General features: G+C 40.5%; 1 protein-coding gene across 4 annotated transcripts in view; it reads right to left on the bottom strand.

Moving 5' to 3' along the window:
* trappc9 (trafficking protein particle complex 9) overlaps positions 1-18,475 on the bottom strand; it is a 383,326-nt gene that overhangs the window by 349,698 nt on the left and 15,153 nt on the right. For 3 of the 4 annotated variants that reach the window (XM_017715935.2, XM_037542854.1, XM_037542855.1), the window contains 4 exons: positions 15,814-15,840; positions 12,744-12,865; positions 10,092-10,217; positions 6,628-6,844 (listed from right to left, as the gene is read on the bottom strand). In XM_017715935.2, coding sequence (XP_017571424.1) covers positions 6,628-6,844; positions 10,092-10,217; positions 12,744-12,865; positions 15,814-15,840 — 492 coding nt within the window. The remainder of the gene's footprint in view (positions 1-6,627; positions 6,845-10,091; positions 10,218-12,743; positions 12,866-15,813; positions 15,841-18,475) is intronic. The other variant, XM_017715936.2, reaches the window with a different exon arrangement.

The raw sequence follows: 18,475 nt of genomic DNA, 5'->3' as shown, positions 1-18,475 counted from the left end.
GGCTTCAGTCTCAAAGCCATTTCCATTTAGACCCTCATTAAAGCAGCTGGCTCTCCCACAGCAGCACATTCACGGGCCACATTCAATATCTCACAGTGAACAACCCGACACTGGATAGAGCTGACCTGAACAGTGTTTTACGGGCTCTGAATATAATGATATTTCTGAACATGTACTACTCAACTCAAACTCAAAAAATGATTCACAGACACAGACTCCTAAAAACTGTACAAGACCTGTTGGACACCAACACTGACCCCTTCAGATAAACAGCCCTTAAAGCTTTCATCTCTGAGAGGGAGGAGAAAATCAAGCCGAAGATGCTGAACAATGGACTGACCACCCCAGAGTCCAGGCCTCAACACCATTGAATGGGTCTGAGATTACATGGATAATGGTTTTGAAAGAGGTTTTGCACAGGCACATTGCTGTACATTAAGGTACGAACGATAAAATGTTCCCTTCAAAGGTGCAATATGGTCCATAAGGCTCTCTGAGTGGGTCTAACCAATTTGGGAGCAAGAAATTAATTTGGGACCAATAAAGCACACAGAGAAACAGATCTACTACAATCTGCAATTGAGAAACCACAAAGTGCACATATCTGGTAAGAAGATCTGATAAAATGCACAATGACCCAATCCCATTTCACCCCTCGCCCCTACCACTTAGCCCTTAGCTCTTTGTTTTGCATGTTTGCTGGGATAGGGTGTCCTGATCAGTGCTGAGATAGAGGGGTAGGGTGAAGTGTTAGGGCTATATGGCCCTTCAAATAGAGAGGTGTTTCAGACTCACTCTACTGAACTCCTCTTACATGTTAAGCTGTAAAATTTAACCAAACCGACCAAAGCTTTACACATTACATTTCTGTCCCAGCAGTTGGCAGATGCTCAGACTGAACGCACCTGCAATAACATCAGTGGCTAGTTGAATCAATTTTTAAGCATTTCTGCGAGTGCTGATTGAGGCACATTTTCAAGGCTGTATTAAACCAGGCGCTTAAACAGTTTTGTCGTTAGCACATTAATACGTAATTACAGATTGCTTTAATTAATTCCGACAATAGCAGGCGAACTTAATTAGACCCAGAGTTCCAAAACATTATTTAAACTCAAAACACTTCCCACTCTTCCCCCTCTCTCTCACTCGTTTCTTTTTCTCTCTGGCTGTCTGTCACTCTGCCTCTCTCTGAGTAATTGAAAGCTGAGAGAGAGAGAAATCCCCAGCCAATTAGAAACCCATTTGCTCTTCCATTTGTCCTCCTGGTCCCTGCTGTTGAGAGAGAAAGCAAGAGCGAGAGAGAGAGAGAGAAAGAGAGAAAGAGAGAGAGAGAGAGAGAGAAAGAGAGAGAGAGAAAGAGAGAGAGAGAGAGACTGATGCCATAAAATCGTTTCCATTAAGGAAACAGTTTGGCAAAAATTCAACACACGAATCCCCCTTTACTCCGATGTAGTCGATCGGTTCGGTGTCCCAAGTTTGCTCCTGTAGTTTTGTACTGGTTTGTAATGGAGCTACGAGGCTGATGTAGCTAACAAAGAAAGTCCATCAATCAGCATCATAAAAACTGCATCCCTAAATCATCACAGAGTTGTAGTTGACCCTACTAGTGGCAGCTCGGAGTCAAGACAAAGAACTGGACACAGTTCGGGTCACGACTGAGACTTTTTAGTAGTCAAGGCTTAACAAAGACCAGGACTTTGTGGTAGTTCAGTGCAACCCAACACTGAGACTTTTTTGTAGTGGAGTCAGAGTCAAGACAAACGCTCTGTAGGAGTCAAGTCAGAGCCAAGACAGAGACTTTGTATTTATTAAGTCAGTCATAGCCACCACTTTGTATTAGCTGTGTCCGAGTCAACACAGAGACACTGTGGCAATCGAGTCCAAGTCAAAATCAAGACACCACAGCAGTCGAGTCTAAGCCAAGACCAAGACTTTGTAGTAGCAGAGTTAAGACCAGATTAAGTTTTTTTGGTTTTTCCCCCAGAATTTCAATGACTATATTTTATCATACAAAAGTATAACATTATGTAATAGATCACTGCTGTCAGAAGAAAACCTTTTGACATAATTAGAAAATGCCTGTTGTTCTTTACATTGTGTGTAAATTTCATGATGAACGGACCAAAAGAAACGGCCCAAGACGACCAGGAAAAATGTCTCGTTCCACTGACTTACATTAAAAGTAAACTGTGTTTTTTCCTTCTCCTGTAAAGTTCCCATACTGGAGATAAAAGGGTTTTCTTCTGACAACAGACATATAACTTAAAAGTATTATTTATTATTACATACAATATTTCATATTACAGTTTTATTCCACTTTGCATTGTAACTTGTGGAAGCAAATGATGGTGAAATACAGATTCATATGGGAGCAGCATCCAAGTACTTCTACTGATAACACAAACACAAATGTTTGCACATTTCAGACATTTAATGCTTGTAATGAAGCTCTGATTAAAAGTCAGGATTTTACTCTTATGCACTTATTTTCTCTAAATGACAGCTCACGAGAAAAATCTACAAACATTCAGCTTCAGATTACTTTGTGTAGTTTAAGAAAACGTGATGACAGCATTTAGACATTATTTTATAATCTAATTAAAAAGCAGAACCGTCCATTTTCAGCCTCTTTGTGAAGAGGTTAAATTCACAGACCTCGTTTAAATTACAGCGAGTACTTCGATTAAACTAATCCAGCTCTTACAGGGCTGTAGTCTAAAGTAAAGATATGAGTGGAACAGATCAATACTCTCCACTGAAGCTCCTGCTGCTTTAGCACACACACTGAGTGGACCTCAGGAGACGGGCAGGTAGCAGTCCAGTCCACCTTCAGACTAAACACATACACCATAGTTAAGCCCCTTTCACAGCTGCGTTTTTATGAGGATTTTTGCAGTTATTAAAGGGGGAGGGGTTAAACAAAGCCAGAGTTAAATCCCAGTAATGTACACCAAAACCAAAACAAAAGTGATAAAGTGCATTGTGCACTTTACACAATGTCATAGAATAGCGTTTCCCAACCCGGTGCTTAGGGTCCCCAAAACGTTCCACACTTTTGCTCCAACCCAACCCAGAAAAGAATGGAAGCTGGAATAAAGGAATAAAATTGGTCAGTTGTGGGCTGGAGGTTAGGGATCTGGCCCTGTGACCGGAAGGTTGCTGGTTCGTTCCCCAGGGCCGACAGCCCATGACTGAGGTGTCCTTGAGCAAGACACCTAACCCCCAACTGCTCCCCGGGCGCCGTGGATAGGGCTGCCCACTGCTCCGGGCAAGTGTGGTCACTGCCTAGTGTGTGTGTTCACTAGTGTGTATGTGGTGTTTCACTTCACAGATGGGTTAAATGCGGAGGTGGAATTTCCCCAGTTGTGGGATCAAAAAAGTATAAGCTTCAAAGGCAACAAATATCAGTCTTTAGGTATAGATTATTAATTTTCAGTTACACAGAAGCTTGAACTGAATTTAATATCACAATATTTTCAGTGATAACTTAACTTAACTTAACTTAACAGGCACCAACACTGAAAATATTGTGATATTACATTCACTTCAAGCTTCTGTGTAACTGAAAATGAATAAGCTATACCTAAAGACTGATATCTGTTGCCTTTGAAGCATCATCAGTAGAACTACTTCAGAAAAAAGCATAAATAAAAAAGCTAATATTCTATTAAATAAAAAATAAGTAAATGAATACATTTTTAAAATCTCTCTCTTTTCGGCTGTAAGAACACAAAATGTTGGTTTTGGTCAAGAATTTTCCATTCGGTGAATAACATAATAGTAGTTTTGACCAGAAATCAAATACAGTAAATGTTACTAGGTCTGAATGTGAAAAGGGCTTTATAAAACACACTCACTCAGAAAGCACACACAAGCTTACGCACCACTCGCCCACTCACTCTCAAACACACATTCACACACTCTAAAATGAGGAGCTCAGGCGTGATACCCTTGAGGATAACTGCATTCCTCATTCAGCCGTGTTTGTGAGAGGATTTTGTATAGAAGAGCTCAAATGAAGGTAGTCGAGAGTCCACCAGGTCAACCTGCACTTCATGAAAACAGAAAAAAAAAGGCTCTCGCAGAGCTGTCCTAAAAACAGAGCACCCTCCAGAAGAGCACTTCACAAACAAGCAGCGTCCAAAAGCAACAAGGATGACACCCATAACGGCTCATTACTCCCCACTGGAGCCAAAGCTCATCTGCAGGAAGGTCAGTTAGGAACTTCAAACTGTTTAAACCACCATCAGTTACCTTCGTTGATATGCTGCTCCTTTCATAAACAACAAACAGACGCTGAAAATCACGTAAACAAATTAGTGGCACTCGTAAATCACAGCCGGCCGTCTTGGACAAACAACCAAAGCGGAGAGGAGAAGACAATGATGTCATCCTGGGAGCAAAAGCGTCGGTTAATATTCATCAAACATGAGAGGGAAAGCTGCAGTTTTCATCCGTCACATCCACTGGACGCTAATTATAGACGCAGAAGCAACAGATACCAAAGCAGTACGTTTACAGAATGACCAACAAATCAATTCTGTTCCCATTAAACTGGTAACATTATCCTTAAACGAACGGGCTGGTGCCTCCTTAATTCACCATCTACTGAACTACCTCACTCAATATGACGGTCAGTTGCTATTAAACAGCATGCGCAGACCTTGACCTCAACAGAACAGTCAACTGGTGTGGGTTATCATCATGATGACGCATTTAACTCATTATACATTTATGATGTCAATTTTAACACATTTAGGCCAATTAAAAAGAGCCTGTAAACAACAACAACAACCAGTGTACAGTACCTGCATTAACTGCATAGTAGCAAGCAACCGATTAGATGTTACCCCATATATTGTCCAATTATATTAATTTATTTTATTACAAATTGATTTTTCATTCAATTCCTCTTTAAATAGCTTATTTTTACTGTAAAAATCCCCAAGAGATGTTATTCATTCAAGTAATCTATTTAATAATAAACACATTTTAATTTTGCAATATACACTGATTAGGCATAACATTCTGACCACCTCCTTGTTTCTATGCTCATTGTCTATTTTATCAGCTTCACTTACTGTATAGCTGCACTTTGTAGTTCTACAGTTACAGACTGTAGTCCATCTGTTTCTCTGATACTTTGTTAGCCCCCTTTTACCCTGTTCTTCAGTGGTCAGGACCCCCATGGACCCTCACAGAGCAGGTACTATTTGGGTGATGGATCATTCTCAGCACTGCAGTAACACTGACGTGGTAGTGGTGTGTTAGTGTGTGCTGCGTTGGTACGAGTGGATCAGACACAGCAGTGCCGCTGGAGTTTAAACACTTCAGTGAGACTCAGTCCACCAACCAAAAATATCCAGCCAACAGTGTCCTGTGACCACTGATGAAGGGCTAGAGGATGACCAACACAACCTGTGCAGCAGCAGATGAGCTGTCGTCTCTGACTTTACATCTACAAGGTGGACTGATGAGGTAGGCGTGTCTAATAGAGTGGACAGAGAGTGGACACTGCGTTAAAATGAAACAACAGAAGCCATATCGCCATGGCAGAGCACTGACAACAACTAATGGACTGGTTTTGACTAACTGCAGCGCAGTCTGGACAAAAGATCATACGGACATTATTTTGCTTCATTTTGTGATGATATGCTACTTGTAATATACTAGAGCACGATGGTAAGCTTTTGATGTAACATGAGTAAAGGCTGGCCTACTTTTGATTAAAATTATTCATGTTTGTAGGATCACCTGAATGCCTTGATTCAATAACATGCATGCGGAACATCTAAGGAGGGTCATAATGCTCACAATACAATATAAAAACTAGAAAAGTGCATTTCCTGAAGAAAAAACAGTGCAGCTTAAGCAGTTTCCCAGTATTACTAGGGTGTTGCTAGGTGCTTGTTGGGGTGTTACTAAGCAGCTGCTAAATTGTTCCAAGTGGTTGCTACGTAGGTATTGCTACATGATTGTTATGGTATCTCAACTGGTCCCTAGGGTGTAAATAGTCAGTAGCTTTGATATGACAAGTGATTGTTAGGGGGTTAAGGGGTGGTTACTATGTGGCTGCCAATTGGTGTTGTAAGGTGACTGCTATGACATCCCAGGTGGTTGCTAAGGTGTTGGTACACAGTTGCTGATGGTTGCTAGGATGTTGCTGGGCCGTTGGTGCACTTTTATCACAGTGACATAAAGAGGGTGTACAAACTTTTGGCCACATAGTTCCTTCATTCACTACAATAGGAAAAAAATCCAACAAATGAACAGATGCTACACAGAACCTGTACAAATGATGAAAATTACCCCTCTTACAATCAGACTGAGTTGTTTCTGTGTCAATATCTGGAAAAATATCCAGCAGAAGAAAAACAAAAAAGAAGAAGAAGAAGAAAATAAATGGGACAACAATAGTGTGCACTAAAAAAAGTAAAAGGATTCGTTGCATTTCATTGCAATGCCTGCATATTGCAGCCTGTAGAAGTGACACTGAGAAGGCCAATAATAACAGTATTCATTAAGAAACTATGGATTGTCTAATCTCTAGTGTTAAGCATCATGAGCCTCGGCAGAAGCAGGAGGTAATCGAGGATTTGAGATGAGTATGAGTAAGTCTGGGAGTACCTTTGCTGAAGTCTTTGGGGTCGAGGGAAAGGCTGTACCCAGGCAGCGTTTCCAGCAGCAGTCTATAACAGGCCTTCCAGCCCGGGTCAGGGATGGTGGGGGCCACACACTGCATGGCAGCCACGCGCTTAAAGAATGCAGATTTACGGTGAAAGCCAATCAGCTCGTACAGCTCCGAGAGAACGCTGTAGCGCTGGATCTTCTCCTCTTCAGACAGCTGTGAAGAGACAAGACACATAAACCATTTAATTAATGTCACTTATTAATGAAGTGCTTGTCAAGACATATTTCAGCTGAACATTCTACAGCAGCATTACAAATTAGGGGTGGGAGGGTTAAAAAAAAAAATTATATCATTTACATACAGTGTGTCCATAAAAATACCACAGCAATGAGGCCCAATGGTTGACATTTATTATTTTATTATCCATATTTTTGAACATGTATCAAGCTCACTGTTATCTCGAAATGCATTTCCAAATAATCCCAAACACATTCAGTGATGCTGAGGTGTGGTAACTCTACTTCTTTTAATGTTAGCAAAAAACATCTTACACGTTGCAGCTTTAAATATCACATCAGACTCATATGTCGGCTCCAGTATCAGGATATCATCATATTTTGTGGTCTCTAGTGATGCCCTCCTGTACTACATAGGAATTACTCACTGTTGGCTTCAATTAAAAGCTATGCTAGCTACACTATATTTCCAAAAGTAGTCGCTTGTCTGCCTTGGCACACACATATGAATTTGAGTGACATCCCATTCTTAATCCATAGGGTTTAATATGATGTCGGCCCACCCTTTGCAGCTATAACACCTTCAACTCTTCTGGGAAGGCTTTCCACAAGGGTTAGGAGTGTGTTTATGGGAGTTTTTGACCGTTCTTCCAGAAGCACATCTCTGAGGTCAGACACTGATGTTGGAATGAGAAGGCCTGACTCACAGTCTCCACTCTAATTTATCCAAAAGGTGTTCTGTGCGGGTCAGTCATGGAAACCCATTCCATGAAGCTCTCTATGCTGTTCTTGAGCTGATCTGAAGGCCACATGAAGTTTGGAGGTCTGTAGTGATTGACTCTGCAGAAAGTTGGTGACCTCTGTGCACTACGCCCCTCAGTATCCGCTGACCCCGCTCTGTCATTTTACATGGCTGACCACTTCATGGCTGAGCTGCTGTCGTTCCCAATCGCTTCCACTTTGTTATAATCCTACTGACAGCTGACTGTGGAATATTTAGTAGTGAGGAAATTTCACAACTGGACTGGATGCACAGGTGGCGTCTGATCACGGTACCACGCTGGAATTCACTGAGCTCCTGAGAGCGACCCATTCTTTCACTAATGTCTGTAGAAGCAGTCTGCAGGCCTAGGGGCTCGGCTTTATACACCTGTGGCCATGGAAGTGATTGGAACACCTGAAATCAATGATTTGGATGGGTGAGTGAATACTTTTGGCAATATAGGGTATTTTGGGTCAGATGCTCTGTCCATGAATCCAAAAGCAAACCAGAGGCCTACTGCTGAGGTTAGCACCATCTGTCTGGTTTTGGAATACGTCAGAAACCTACTATTTGCTGACACACTGAGCAGTCCTGCAATTTCACGCACCTTTACACCAAACGGCGGGCATGAACATGAACGTCTTTTAGAGAAATGTCAGGAAATGGACTATGAGACTCAGAGGTTAATGAAATCTAATTCCGCACAAGAGGGGCTCGGTCCATCCGCTAATTCGGCCTAACCCTCAACAAACAATTGTTTTACCTTTGCATGTTTGGTGATATTTCTTAATGACAGGAGAATTAGCATATTTATTTATTCTCCATTTCTGATTACAGACAAATCATACAGTAATAATCTGCCCTAATGAAAATGCTAATGAATGAGCAAGTGTGTTCCTTTTCATGCAATGGAATTACACTCAACAGCATGAAGGCTGTACATGCTCTTCAAATGATTCTGCATTACTTCAAATAGCTAAAAGTGTCTGGGTTATAGGGCAACGTAATCGGATATCAGCAATAACTTACAAATACAAAAACCTGAGAACATAAAAGGACATGTGTCTAACAGCTTCCTATTTCATATTACATAAAACATTTAATACTTTTTCCCTTTTACTGTTAAAACAGTGGAACCTTACAGGGCATTAATAAGCTGGCTATGGTTGAATAACTGTCTACGCTGGGTGTTTCCCAGAGTGCACAATACCATCTGAGGAAAACTGTAAGCATTTTCAGTGCAGCTTCAGTGTCCCAGTGGTTCAAGATGAGTTAAAATTATGAATATGATGGTTTACCACAGACATCTGAAGCTGAATTCCAGAGTTCCTCTGCTATAATGACAGAAACAACCTCTTTTTAAAAATATGTAAAGTAAATGGACTTGGAACTTTGGAAGTCACTCATTCAGATAGCTGACGTTTGTCCAGCAGGGGGAGCTATTAACTCGGTCACATTTGTATGTGTCATTTACAGAGAAGAAACCGCCATGAACCCACACCAGCAGGAGCTCACCAATAAACTTTTTTTCTACTTTCAAATCAAAATATGAAATACTTCAACAAAACCTGTTTATTTTTTAAATAATTACAATGTTGTATAATTAAAAATAAAAGAATGTTATTAAAGTAGTTAAAAAGTGATATAAGGTAACATATAAAAAGGTACACAAAGCTTAGAATGGAGGTCTAAGCTGCAGCGGACCATAGGAGTAGACAATAAGGTACAAATATATAACAATAAGGACATTTTCATGATACACAATATGCATCACAGCAATTTCACACAGTGCACTGGACTAAATCCTATCAAAAAGGAATAAGTATGCTCAGAGAATGTATTGTTGATCACAATGGGAAAAATATTTCATGGCGTTGATAGAATATTGTCATACTGCCCACCTCTAGCTGACCATGTGTGTATTTTAACAATAAAAACTTTAATACATAAACACAAAGTAATATCTAAAGTTTCACGCTAATTATTTTTAGATGTCAGCCTGGGATCTAAAGGTAGGCAATAAAGAAAATAATAATAATAATATCACCATTATCACAATGCACAGTATATAGTTTGCAAACATGCTGGATTGGATTTGCACAAGCAAAAGGGTAGTGGCGTCTTTTTAAAAGTGAGCAAATAAAATAAAGTCTTAATTGGCTGATATCCAACCAGCTACTTGTTACTATGTAGTTTATGTAGTTACTATAACTTGTCATGCTTGTTGTTTACATGCTCTCTGAAATTGGTTTAAATCAGTCTTTTCATGCTCCATTCAGATCCAGCGCTCTAAAAGTACTGACCAAACAGGACATGTACTCCGAAAAACATACTGTGGTGTAATATATCACAATATCAATGACCTATCTTCATACTGCCCACCCCTAAGTGCATTCCCTGAGTTATTCTGATGAAAGATAATCCAGATGTGGTGTTTGAGGTGCTGTTTTTCTGCCTTTACCTGACCCAAGTTGATGTAGACAGCGTTCTGCAGGAACTCTGAAGCCTCCATGGCTCTCTTCTGAATGGCCAGGACTCTGACTGCTTTAACACATGCCTCCAACTCAATCACCCCAGCGTTTTTATACTGAGAAAGAGAGAGAAATAAAGAGAGAGAAATGGAGAGTTTGTCTATTCTTCTCTTCAATTCAATTCAAGTTTCTTTGTACCTCGCAAATTTTACAATGATGTTGTCATTAATCTTTTTTGAAAGCAATTTAAATCACCACACCAAGAATTACAATATAAGTAAGACAGCACAGCAAAATTACAGGAGAAACTCTGTCTAACAAACAGGATAATGTAGCTTACAAACTGTCAACAAAAGTTCTCCCTGGTCTAAGACATGTTCCTTCAACCTAAATCCTCAGCTAATTAGAACTCATTTATTTCAGCATGCAATTATTAATGCAAACACAGGGTTGGTCTACATTGAGTCGTTAAATAACCCGAAAATCAGTGACTTTAAATGCATTACCTACATTGCATGTACAAAGTACATTGATCTACAATCAGCCCTAATACAAAACTTCATTAGACTCCATCAGAATTAATTTGATTTCCATCTCGGTGTAATGGAAAGACCTGCTGCTTTGTCATAATGGAAATGCTGACTCAAAGAAAGCAAATCATTCACCTCCTTTTAAGGTCAGCTGAAGGTTGAGGCATCTTAATGAATTATTAAGAATATAATAATTAGCCTTAATAATTAAAATCAAAGATCCCTGGAAACAGTTTCTCACTGACTGAACCTCCCAGAGATCCAGGACTTAAGCCCATCATATCAGAAGGCTACCACAGTGACCGATATGATACAGCAACGTCTAGTACAGTGATAGTGTTGTATCCTGACTGACTACAGATCATCTGTTCACTAGTTGAAACCAAAACGTTCTGTTCTCAGCTGAAAGATCAGCAACAACCAAAAAAGCAGGTCGCTGCAGTCACAGTCCAATGGTGCTGTTTTTTGTGGGGGCATACTGTCCCCTGGTGGTCACTATTAGAACAGCTGAGAGGCACAAAACAGCCACACTGACATTCTCAGCCAGGATCCAAACAAACCCAAACGCTGGGATAGTGTGCAGTACCTGTGTGGGCCTGTCTGGATCTGCAGAATGTTCTCACAGTTCCAGACTGGTCTAGAAAGTTCTCCCCTAGTCACACTGCTCTAGAATGCTCTCCCCATACGTGTGTCCTTGAATGCTCTCCCCATACGTGTGTCCTTGAATGCTCTCCCCATACGTGTGTCCTTGAATGCTCTCCCCATACGTGTGTCCTTGAATGCTCTCCCCATACGTGTGTCCTTGAATGCTCTCCCCATACGTGTGTCCTTGAATGCTCTCCCCATACGTGTGTCCTTGAATGCTCTCCCCATACGTGTGTCCTTGAATGCTCTCCCCATACGTTTGTCCTTGAATGCTCTCCCCATACACGTGTCCTTGAATGCTCTCCCCATTCACGTGTCCTTGAATGCTCTCCCCATTCACGTGTCCTTGAATGCTCTCCCCATTCACGTGTCCTTGAATGCTCTCCCCATTCACGTGTCCTTGAATGCTCTCCCCATTCACGTGTTCTTGAATGCTCTCCCCATTCACACGTGTTCTTGAATGCTCTCCCCATTCACGTGTTCTTGAATGCTCTCCTCATTCATGTGTTCTAGAATGTTCTTCACAACTACACTGAACATTCCATTCCCACTGTTTCAGAATGGTTCTCCTTGCTCACTGTGTTCCAGAATGTTCTGTTTTAGAACATTCTCTTCACTCACACTAGAACTCTTCCCCATTCACACTGTTCTGGAATGTTTTACCCATTTATGCTGCTCTTGAATGCTTTACCCATTCACAATGTTCGTGGTTGTTTTACCTATTTACAATGTTCTAGAGTGTTTGCCCCATTCACACTGTTACACAATGTTTTTCCCCATCCACAGGGTTTAAGAATATTCTCGAATATTCTCCCCGTTCTAGACTGTTCTCTCTATTCACACTGTTCTAGAATGTTCTCCCCTTTCTCACTGCTTTACACCCCCCCCCCCAAAGTTTCTAGATATTTATGCCTATCTAGGATATTCTCCCTCATTTATGCAGTTCTACAATGTTCTCCTGATTTACACTGTTCTAGAATATTCCCTTCATTCACTCTGTTTTAGTATATTCTCCTCAATATGTGTGTTCTAGAATGTGAACCATCCACAGGGTTTAATATTCTCCCTGTTCTAGACTGTTCTCTCTATTCACACTATTCAAGAATATTCTCCCCATTCTAGAATGTTCTCCCTGTTCTCCATCAATCTGAAGACCTCTTTAACAATGCAAAGAATCCTTTAATCATACAAAGGGTTGTCTGAACGTTACTTAGAACCATTTTCTTGACTAAGCAAACTTTGAAGAACCGTTATTATTAAGAATGTATGGCAATGTGGTACAACAAAATCCAGTGGCAGCAAACACTGCTTTGAACATACTTCCATGCATTTTATGGATATGAATGTCACTCCAGACCCCAAACAAGCCTAACAGACTTCGATTGAAGGGGAAAATGTGAAAACATCACTGAGGACTGAATCCTCACTTTAACGACAGACGGGCTCGTTGTACTTGTGCTAGTTCACCTTTCCGTAGTATGAGATGGCCTCTTTGTACTTCTCAATGATGTCCTCCTGACTCAGGCAGTTCTTAGCTCGACCGATCTCACTGCTAGTGTCCGCACTGATCCCGCTGGTGGTCAGAGCACCTGCCCAGAGAGGAAGAGAAGATGAGAAAATGTGTGTGAGAGAGAGAGAGAGAGAGAGAGAGAGAGAGAGAGAGAGAGAGAGAGAGAGAGAGAGAGAGAGAGAGAGAGAGAGAGAGAGAGAGAGAGAGAGAGAGAGAGAGAGAGAGAGAGACCTGAACACTCATGAATATAAACGCGTGACAGAAAGCGAGTGAGTAAGACATCAACAGAGATAAACAAGAGAAACAAGCACAGAACCCAGAGAACAGAAACACGCCTGTTATTACAAATCATGCACGCTGCAGTAACACTGACATTGCTCCTATAACACATCAACGACAGCCGTATTAAACTGTAACAGAACTTGCTTCCAATCTAAATCAGCATTTATAATAAACCTAACAGTCTAATAAGCAGCATCACCACAGTTAAATGGCCACTCCCAACATACACCAATATTTGTTACTCTGAAAAACTATGAAACTATTTTCTATTTCAATATCTGCAATTTATTCCACCAAAAAAACATCCCAGCAGTTTGGAGTACAGCATCCATAGTTGTTGCCTAGCAACCAGAGGCCTGCAGAAGGATACAGGTATGGTGAAAAAACATGCTGCCATCATGTTCAATAGATACAGCACATTTCAACCAAAAAGGTTTACAGATATCCGGTGTTTCTGAAGGGTATTAATAGGCAGTTTGTTCCTCCTCTGCTGCAGTAACAGCCTCTACACTTCTGGGAAGGCTTTACACTAGATGTTGGAACACTGCTGTGAGGATTTGATTGAGTATTACTGAGGTCAGATACTGATGTTGGATGATCAGTTCTGGCTCCACTCCAACTCAATCCAGAGGTACTGGATGGAGCGCCATCACTCGAGAGAACACAGTTCCACTGCTCCACAACTCAAGGCTGGGCGCTTTATACCCCTCTAGTGGACAGTTGGCATTGGGCATAATGACCTTAGGCTCATGTGTGGCTGATCCAGAGCTTCCCATTCAACTGATCAATGTTTGTCTATGGAGATTATACAAACTATATTTGTAGACTTGAACACTAAAATAGCTGAATTCCAGCTGTTTGGATACCTTTGGACATAGAATGAAAAATATATGTAAAAGTATCCTAATCCCAGACATGAGAGCCCCAAGAGTGGCACAATTTCTTGTTTGCCCCTGCTTTAACATAACAGATTTGACTCATCAGGTAATTTTAAAAGCCCCCATGTGTGTTACAGCAGAGGATAAACGCATGGAGACCCTAATGTGTGTACCAGAGTGGAAGCTAATGCACTGTGAAAGATGTGTGATGCAGATCAATGTCAGGTGTTACTCGTCTATGCTCCTTCAAAGACTCTTAGCCAACAGCTGTGAAATTAGTTTCAATCAACAAAAACAAACCAGCTCAATCAAAACAAAGGACGGACGATAGCGTCATGCACATTCTCTGTAAACAGGACCGTGAACAATGGCACACAATGCAAAAGTTGAGAAGTCACAGAATTAAAGCAACACATAATCTTCAATTAAATACCTGCTTAATACACTTTAAATCTACCATATTATACAGTTTAGATTTCCCTGAGGTTTGTTTATGATGTTTGTGTTGTTTTATGCACCAAAAGCAGCCACACTGGATTTTTACGTTAGAGAAACTTACAGACTCATAATTATTCACAGTGGTGGTGATGGTAACCAGATGTCCACCTCTAAAAGCTCCCTCGCAGAAAGCTACTACATGAAATGGTAACCAATACATGGCCTGATGTCCGAAATGCCGTTTTACAATTACTTTGATAAGATTTTGACTTAAAACATATTTTTTAAGTCCATGTATAGGCGTGTTGTAGAGCAAAATCGTCCTCAATTTTTTCAGATTTTCCACCACTACATCTTAATCAAGGTATGAAACTCAGACAATGTGCAGGTTCACTGGCAGTTTGGACAGTAAATAAAATGTCTATATTTGTGTTGCAGACACTGTGACGTCTGGTTCCCATCACCACCACTGTAAAGACATCCGAGTCTGTATGTTTGTCTACAATGAACGCTTTCACACCAAACCGCTCTGAATGACTGTTTACATCTCAATTATTGAATTATACAGAAATTCTGGAAAAGACCTTTGGCCAGAACTGCATATGAACAGAGTTCTGAGGGTCTGCTTACATGCTACAGTGAAAACAATACAAAGCAACACTGCCATCTATTGGATCTGTTGCTGTATGTGTTGAGCAGCAGCTGAAATACAACCTAATTTTGCGGAATTACAGGAAATGAACAGCTGTTTAGGACAGCTGTAGATATTACAAAAAAAATAAATCATATAAATCTATTCAATTTCAAAAGATTTTAATTACAGACTATTTTTATATGCTATTTTTTGCTATTCAACACATTTATCCTTACGTTTACATATTTAGCAATCACTTTTTTGAAAAGTTGCCAAATAACGCTAAAAATGTTTATTCTTGTTGGTATTATTATTATTATTATTAGTATTAGTAGTAGTAGTAGTAGTAGTAATAACTTTGTAATCTGTTACTCTTACAACTGGCTTAAATGCATATTTAAAATATTTATAATAATTAAACACTGATACTTTGGTCTACCGATCTCCCACTCTTAAAACACACACAATTGTATTTATGCAACAAATGATATTCACATATAAATACAAAAACAAAAAACAAACACTTCAACCAGATCACAAAACATCAAAAGAAGAAAATGACTGGCTTTAAGTTTAAAAAAAATAATTAAAAATAACAACAACAAAAAAGTCACAAAAATGTTACGATTACAATGCAAATCACTTAAAATTCAAAGGGCTGCAGATTAATTTGAGAAAAACAGGCAGAAATCATAGACAGACACAGAGGAGTTGGAGCACAGTGCTAGCGCAGGCTCAGGCAGCAGTAACGGCGAAGTCTAGAGCTACAGCAGGCAGGGCAGTACTGTACTGTACCTGGATCAATGAGAACCTCCTGAGCCCCTGAACACGAACACAGACAGACACACAGACACAGACAGAGAGAGAGACAGCCTGGTTGACTCTGGCTGAAGCTGCAGGTTGCTGGAGCTGGGTTAGTTCTGCACTGCACATTTCAGCACTGCTGCACGCTCACCACACATTCTCCATCAGACACCAACACACTGATCCTTACCCACAACGGGCAGGTGTGGCGTCAGGTTTTCACTCCGGCAAAGCAAGAGATCACCTGATCAGCAGTTTGAAGCCTGATCCAACTGATTAAAGAAGGGGAATTAGGTGAGTTCCGGCTTGTTTTGATGGGAAAACTTGCAGCCACACCAAACCTTTGTGGATAAAACCGGACAGCCCTGCTGTAAACACTGTTCGGGGAACTTTCTCCAACAGTGTATTAGCACTATGAACGTTTGTTCAGACATATACATATACATACACACACACACACACACACACACACACACACAGCTCATATCTCCAAAATGGGAACTTTACAGGAGAAAGAAAAAACCTGATTTACTTTTAATGTAAGTCAACAGAACCAGACTTTTTTCCCCAAAGTCATTTTGGGTCATTTCTTTTGGCCCATGCATCATGAAATTTACACACAATGTAAAGAGCAAGAGTCATTTTCAAATTATATCAAAAACTGAAAAACGTCAAAAATGGAGATACGAGGTTTCGTTCCGACAACAGTGATACATATATGTATATACAGCATCTTCGAGGGTTCTTTAGTAAATAGCATGGTTCTTTATACTTTTCTTCCCCCAAATGCCCCCACTGCAACTTTTCAACTAGAAGTTGCGATTTCTCAGGGTTTACTTTGCTAGTGGAAGCAACGGACAGTGTTGAAAATGTTCTCCTGGAGAACCCTGAGGGCCAATGAGTGCAGGTAAAAAAAAATAAATAACTGGAGCCATAGAATCTGTAGAATCAGGATATATTTAATACATAAAAAATTTTAAAATATTAAATCTTGATCTCAGAACCAGACAAAAAACCCAGTGACTCTAGTACCAGTGCTGGCTGACTTTAGTAAGCAAGTGAGACTGTGAGGAAATTCTTCTTCTTGACAACCATGTTTAGTGTGTTGGTATTTACTGGAGAATGAGCTGCTGCTGTTGTGATCTAAAGCAACTTTAACCATGTTTCGATCAAAGTCCAGCATTAAGAGCTGAAAAGCTAAACAGCAACAGCAAACAGTTCAGTACGGTTTTTAATGCATCATCATCACATGCTGCAGCAGCGCTGATATTTAAAGTGATAGTTCAGCCAAAAATCATATGTACAGCATTTTATACCAATTTATCTCCAACGCTGTCGATCACCCAAAACATGATTGGCGCCTCAAGTTTGCTTCTGGAGCTACAAAGCTAATAAAATAAGTAAATGTAACCAGATCCACGAATTTCACATGACATAATGAGAGCCATCCACATGTTGACGGCCTACGCTACTGCAGTGAAGAACCCTCAGGGCCTTGTAGGCCTTCATAGAAGGACTAATGATTTCTGTGAGCTAAAACAAAAGTCTGTGATTTGGAGTTCCTATTGATTTAACAGCATCATTGCGCTTCATATACTCTGTGAATATCATAGTAACACTCATATTCCATCGACAAGTTTTGGTCAGAAACAAAAGGGTTAAATTCTTGAAAAGCCCAATGGAAAATGATCCAATTAGGATTTGTTTCTCTGTGGAATCTATGTGGATGCAAGGGATCTCTCCTACTGGTTAGAACTTCAGGAGCTGAACAGAAGGCCTTACTCATTAGGCTAAGCACCAAGGTAATCAGGAACTGACAGAGAAATCAACCAATTACGTTTTGATTTATGATGTGTGGGACCACTTTCGTGACACAGCACGTCAAAAAAAGGTTCATGTGAACGATCATTAGCTTAGCGCTACTGTACTAATAGAACCCTGTAAGGCTGCCAGTAAACACTGACGTTACTATAGAAGCATTTAAGGCCCAACCTGAATGATAATAGAGCTAGCTCTAATAGTCACGGTTCACCACTGGACTAGCCTGGTTTCCGTCACTAAATCATCACGAAGTCATCAGCTGTAACCATGAAGAGGCTGTTAGCCGTCTGTTTCCATGCGTCTCCCAGCTGCTGTGCTGTATATCTGCTATAAGACATACTAGCAGCTTGATGTGCTGTCTGTTGCATAAAGTGGAGGTGAAAAAGGGGAAAAATCTACAGAGAAACTCATTTTTATTTTGTTTTATATCTGAGGTGACTGCTCTGCAAGTTGTAGCCATCAGCAAAGCCGCCACAGCAACTCCCATCAATTAGCAATGTGCTAAAGTAAAGTACTGATGAAATCCAGGCTTCTAAACTGCTGCTGTTGCTACTGTTTTTAGCTAGGCAGCACATTTTCGTCAATTTTTACAGATAACAGTGGGTCATACCGCATCAGAAGCCAGGCAAGCAAGTCTATTAGAGATTATTTAGGAATTTAATACAGTCTGAGGCAAGTTAGCACAATGCTAATCAGTGAGCAAAAGCTTTGTTTATGTGCTAGCTGCATTAGCCTCGTGGCTCCAGAGCAAAACCAAAGAATCAAACTTGTCTTGGCCGATCTATCAGAGGTAAGAGGGGAAAAGCTGTATAAGTGTACTTTTTTTGGCTAA

Source organism: Pygocentrus nattereri, chromosome 11 (assembly GCF_015220715.1).
Source record: "Pygocentrus nattereri isolate fPygNat1 chromosome 11, fPygNat1.pri, whole genome shotgun sequence".
Classification (NCBI taxonomy): domain Eukaryota; kingdom Metazoa; phylum Chordata; class Actinopteri; order Characiformes; family Serrasalmidae; genus Pygocentrus; species Pygocentrus nattereri.
The sequence above is the reverse complement of the archived record's forward strand: the minus strand, read 5'-3'. Positions and strand labels throughout refer to the sequence as shown.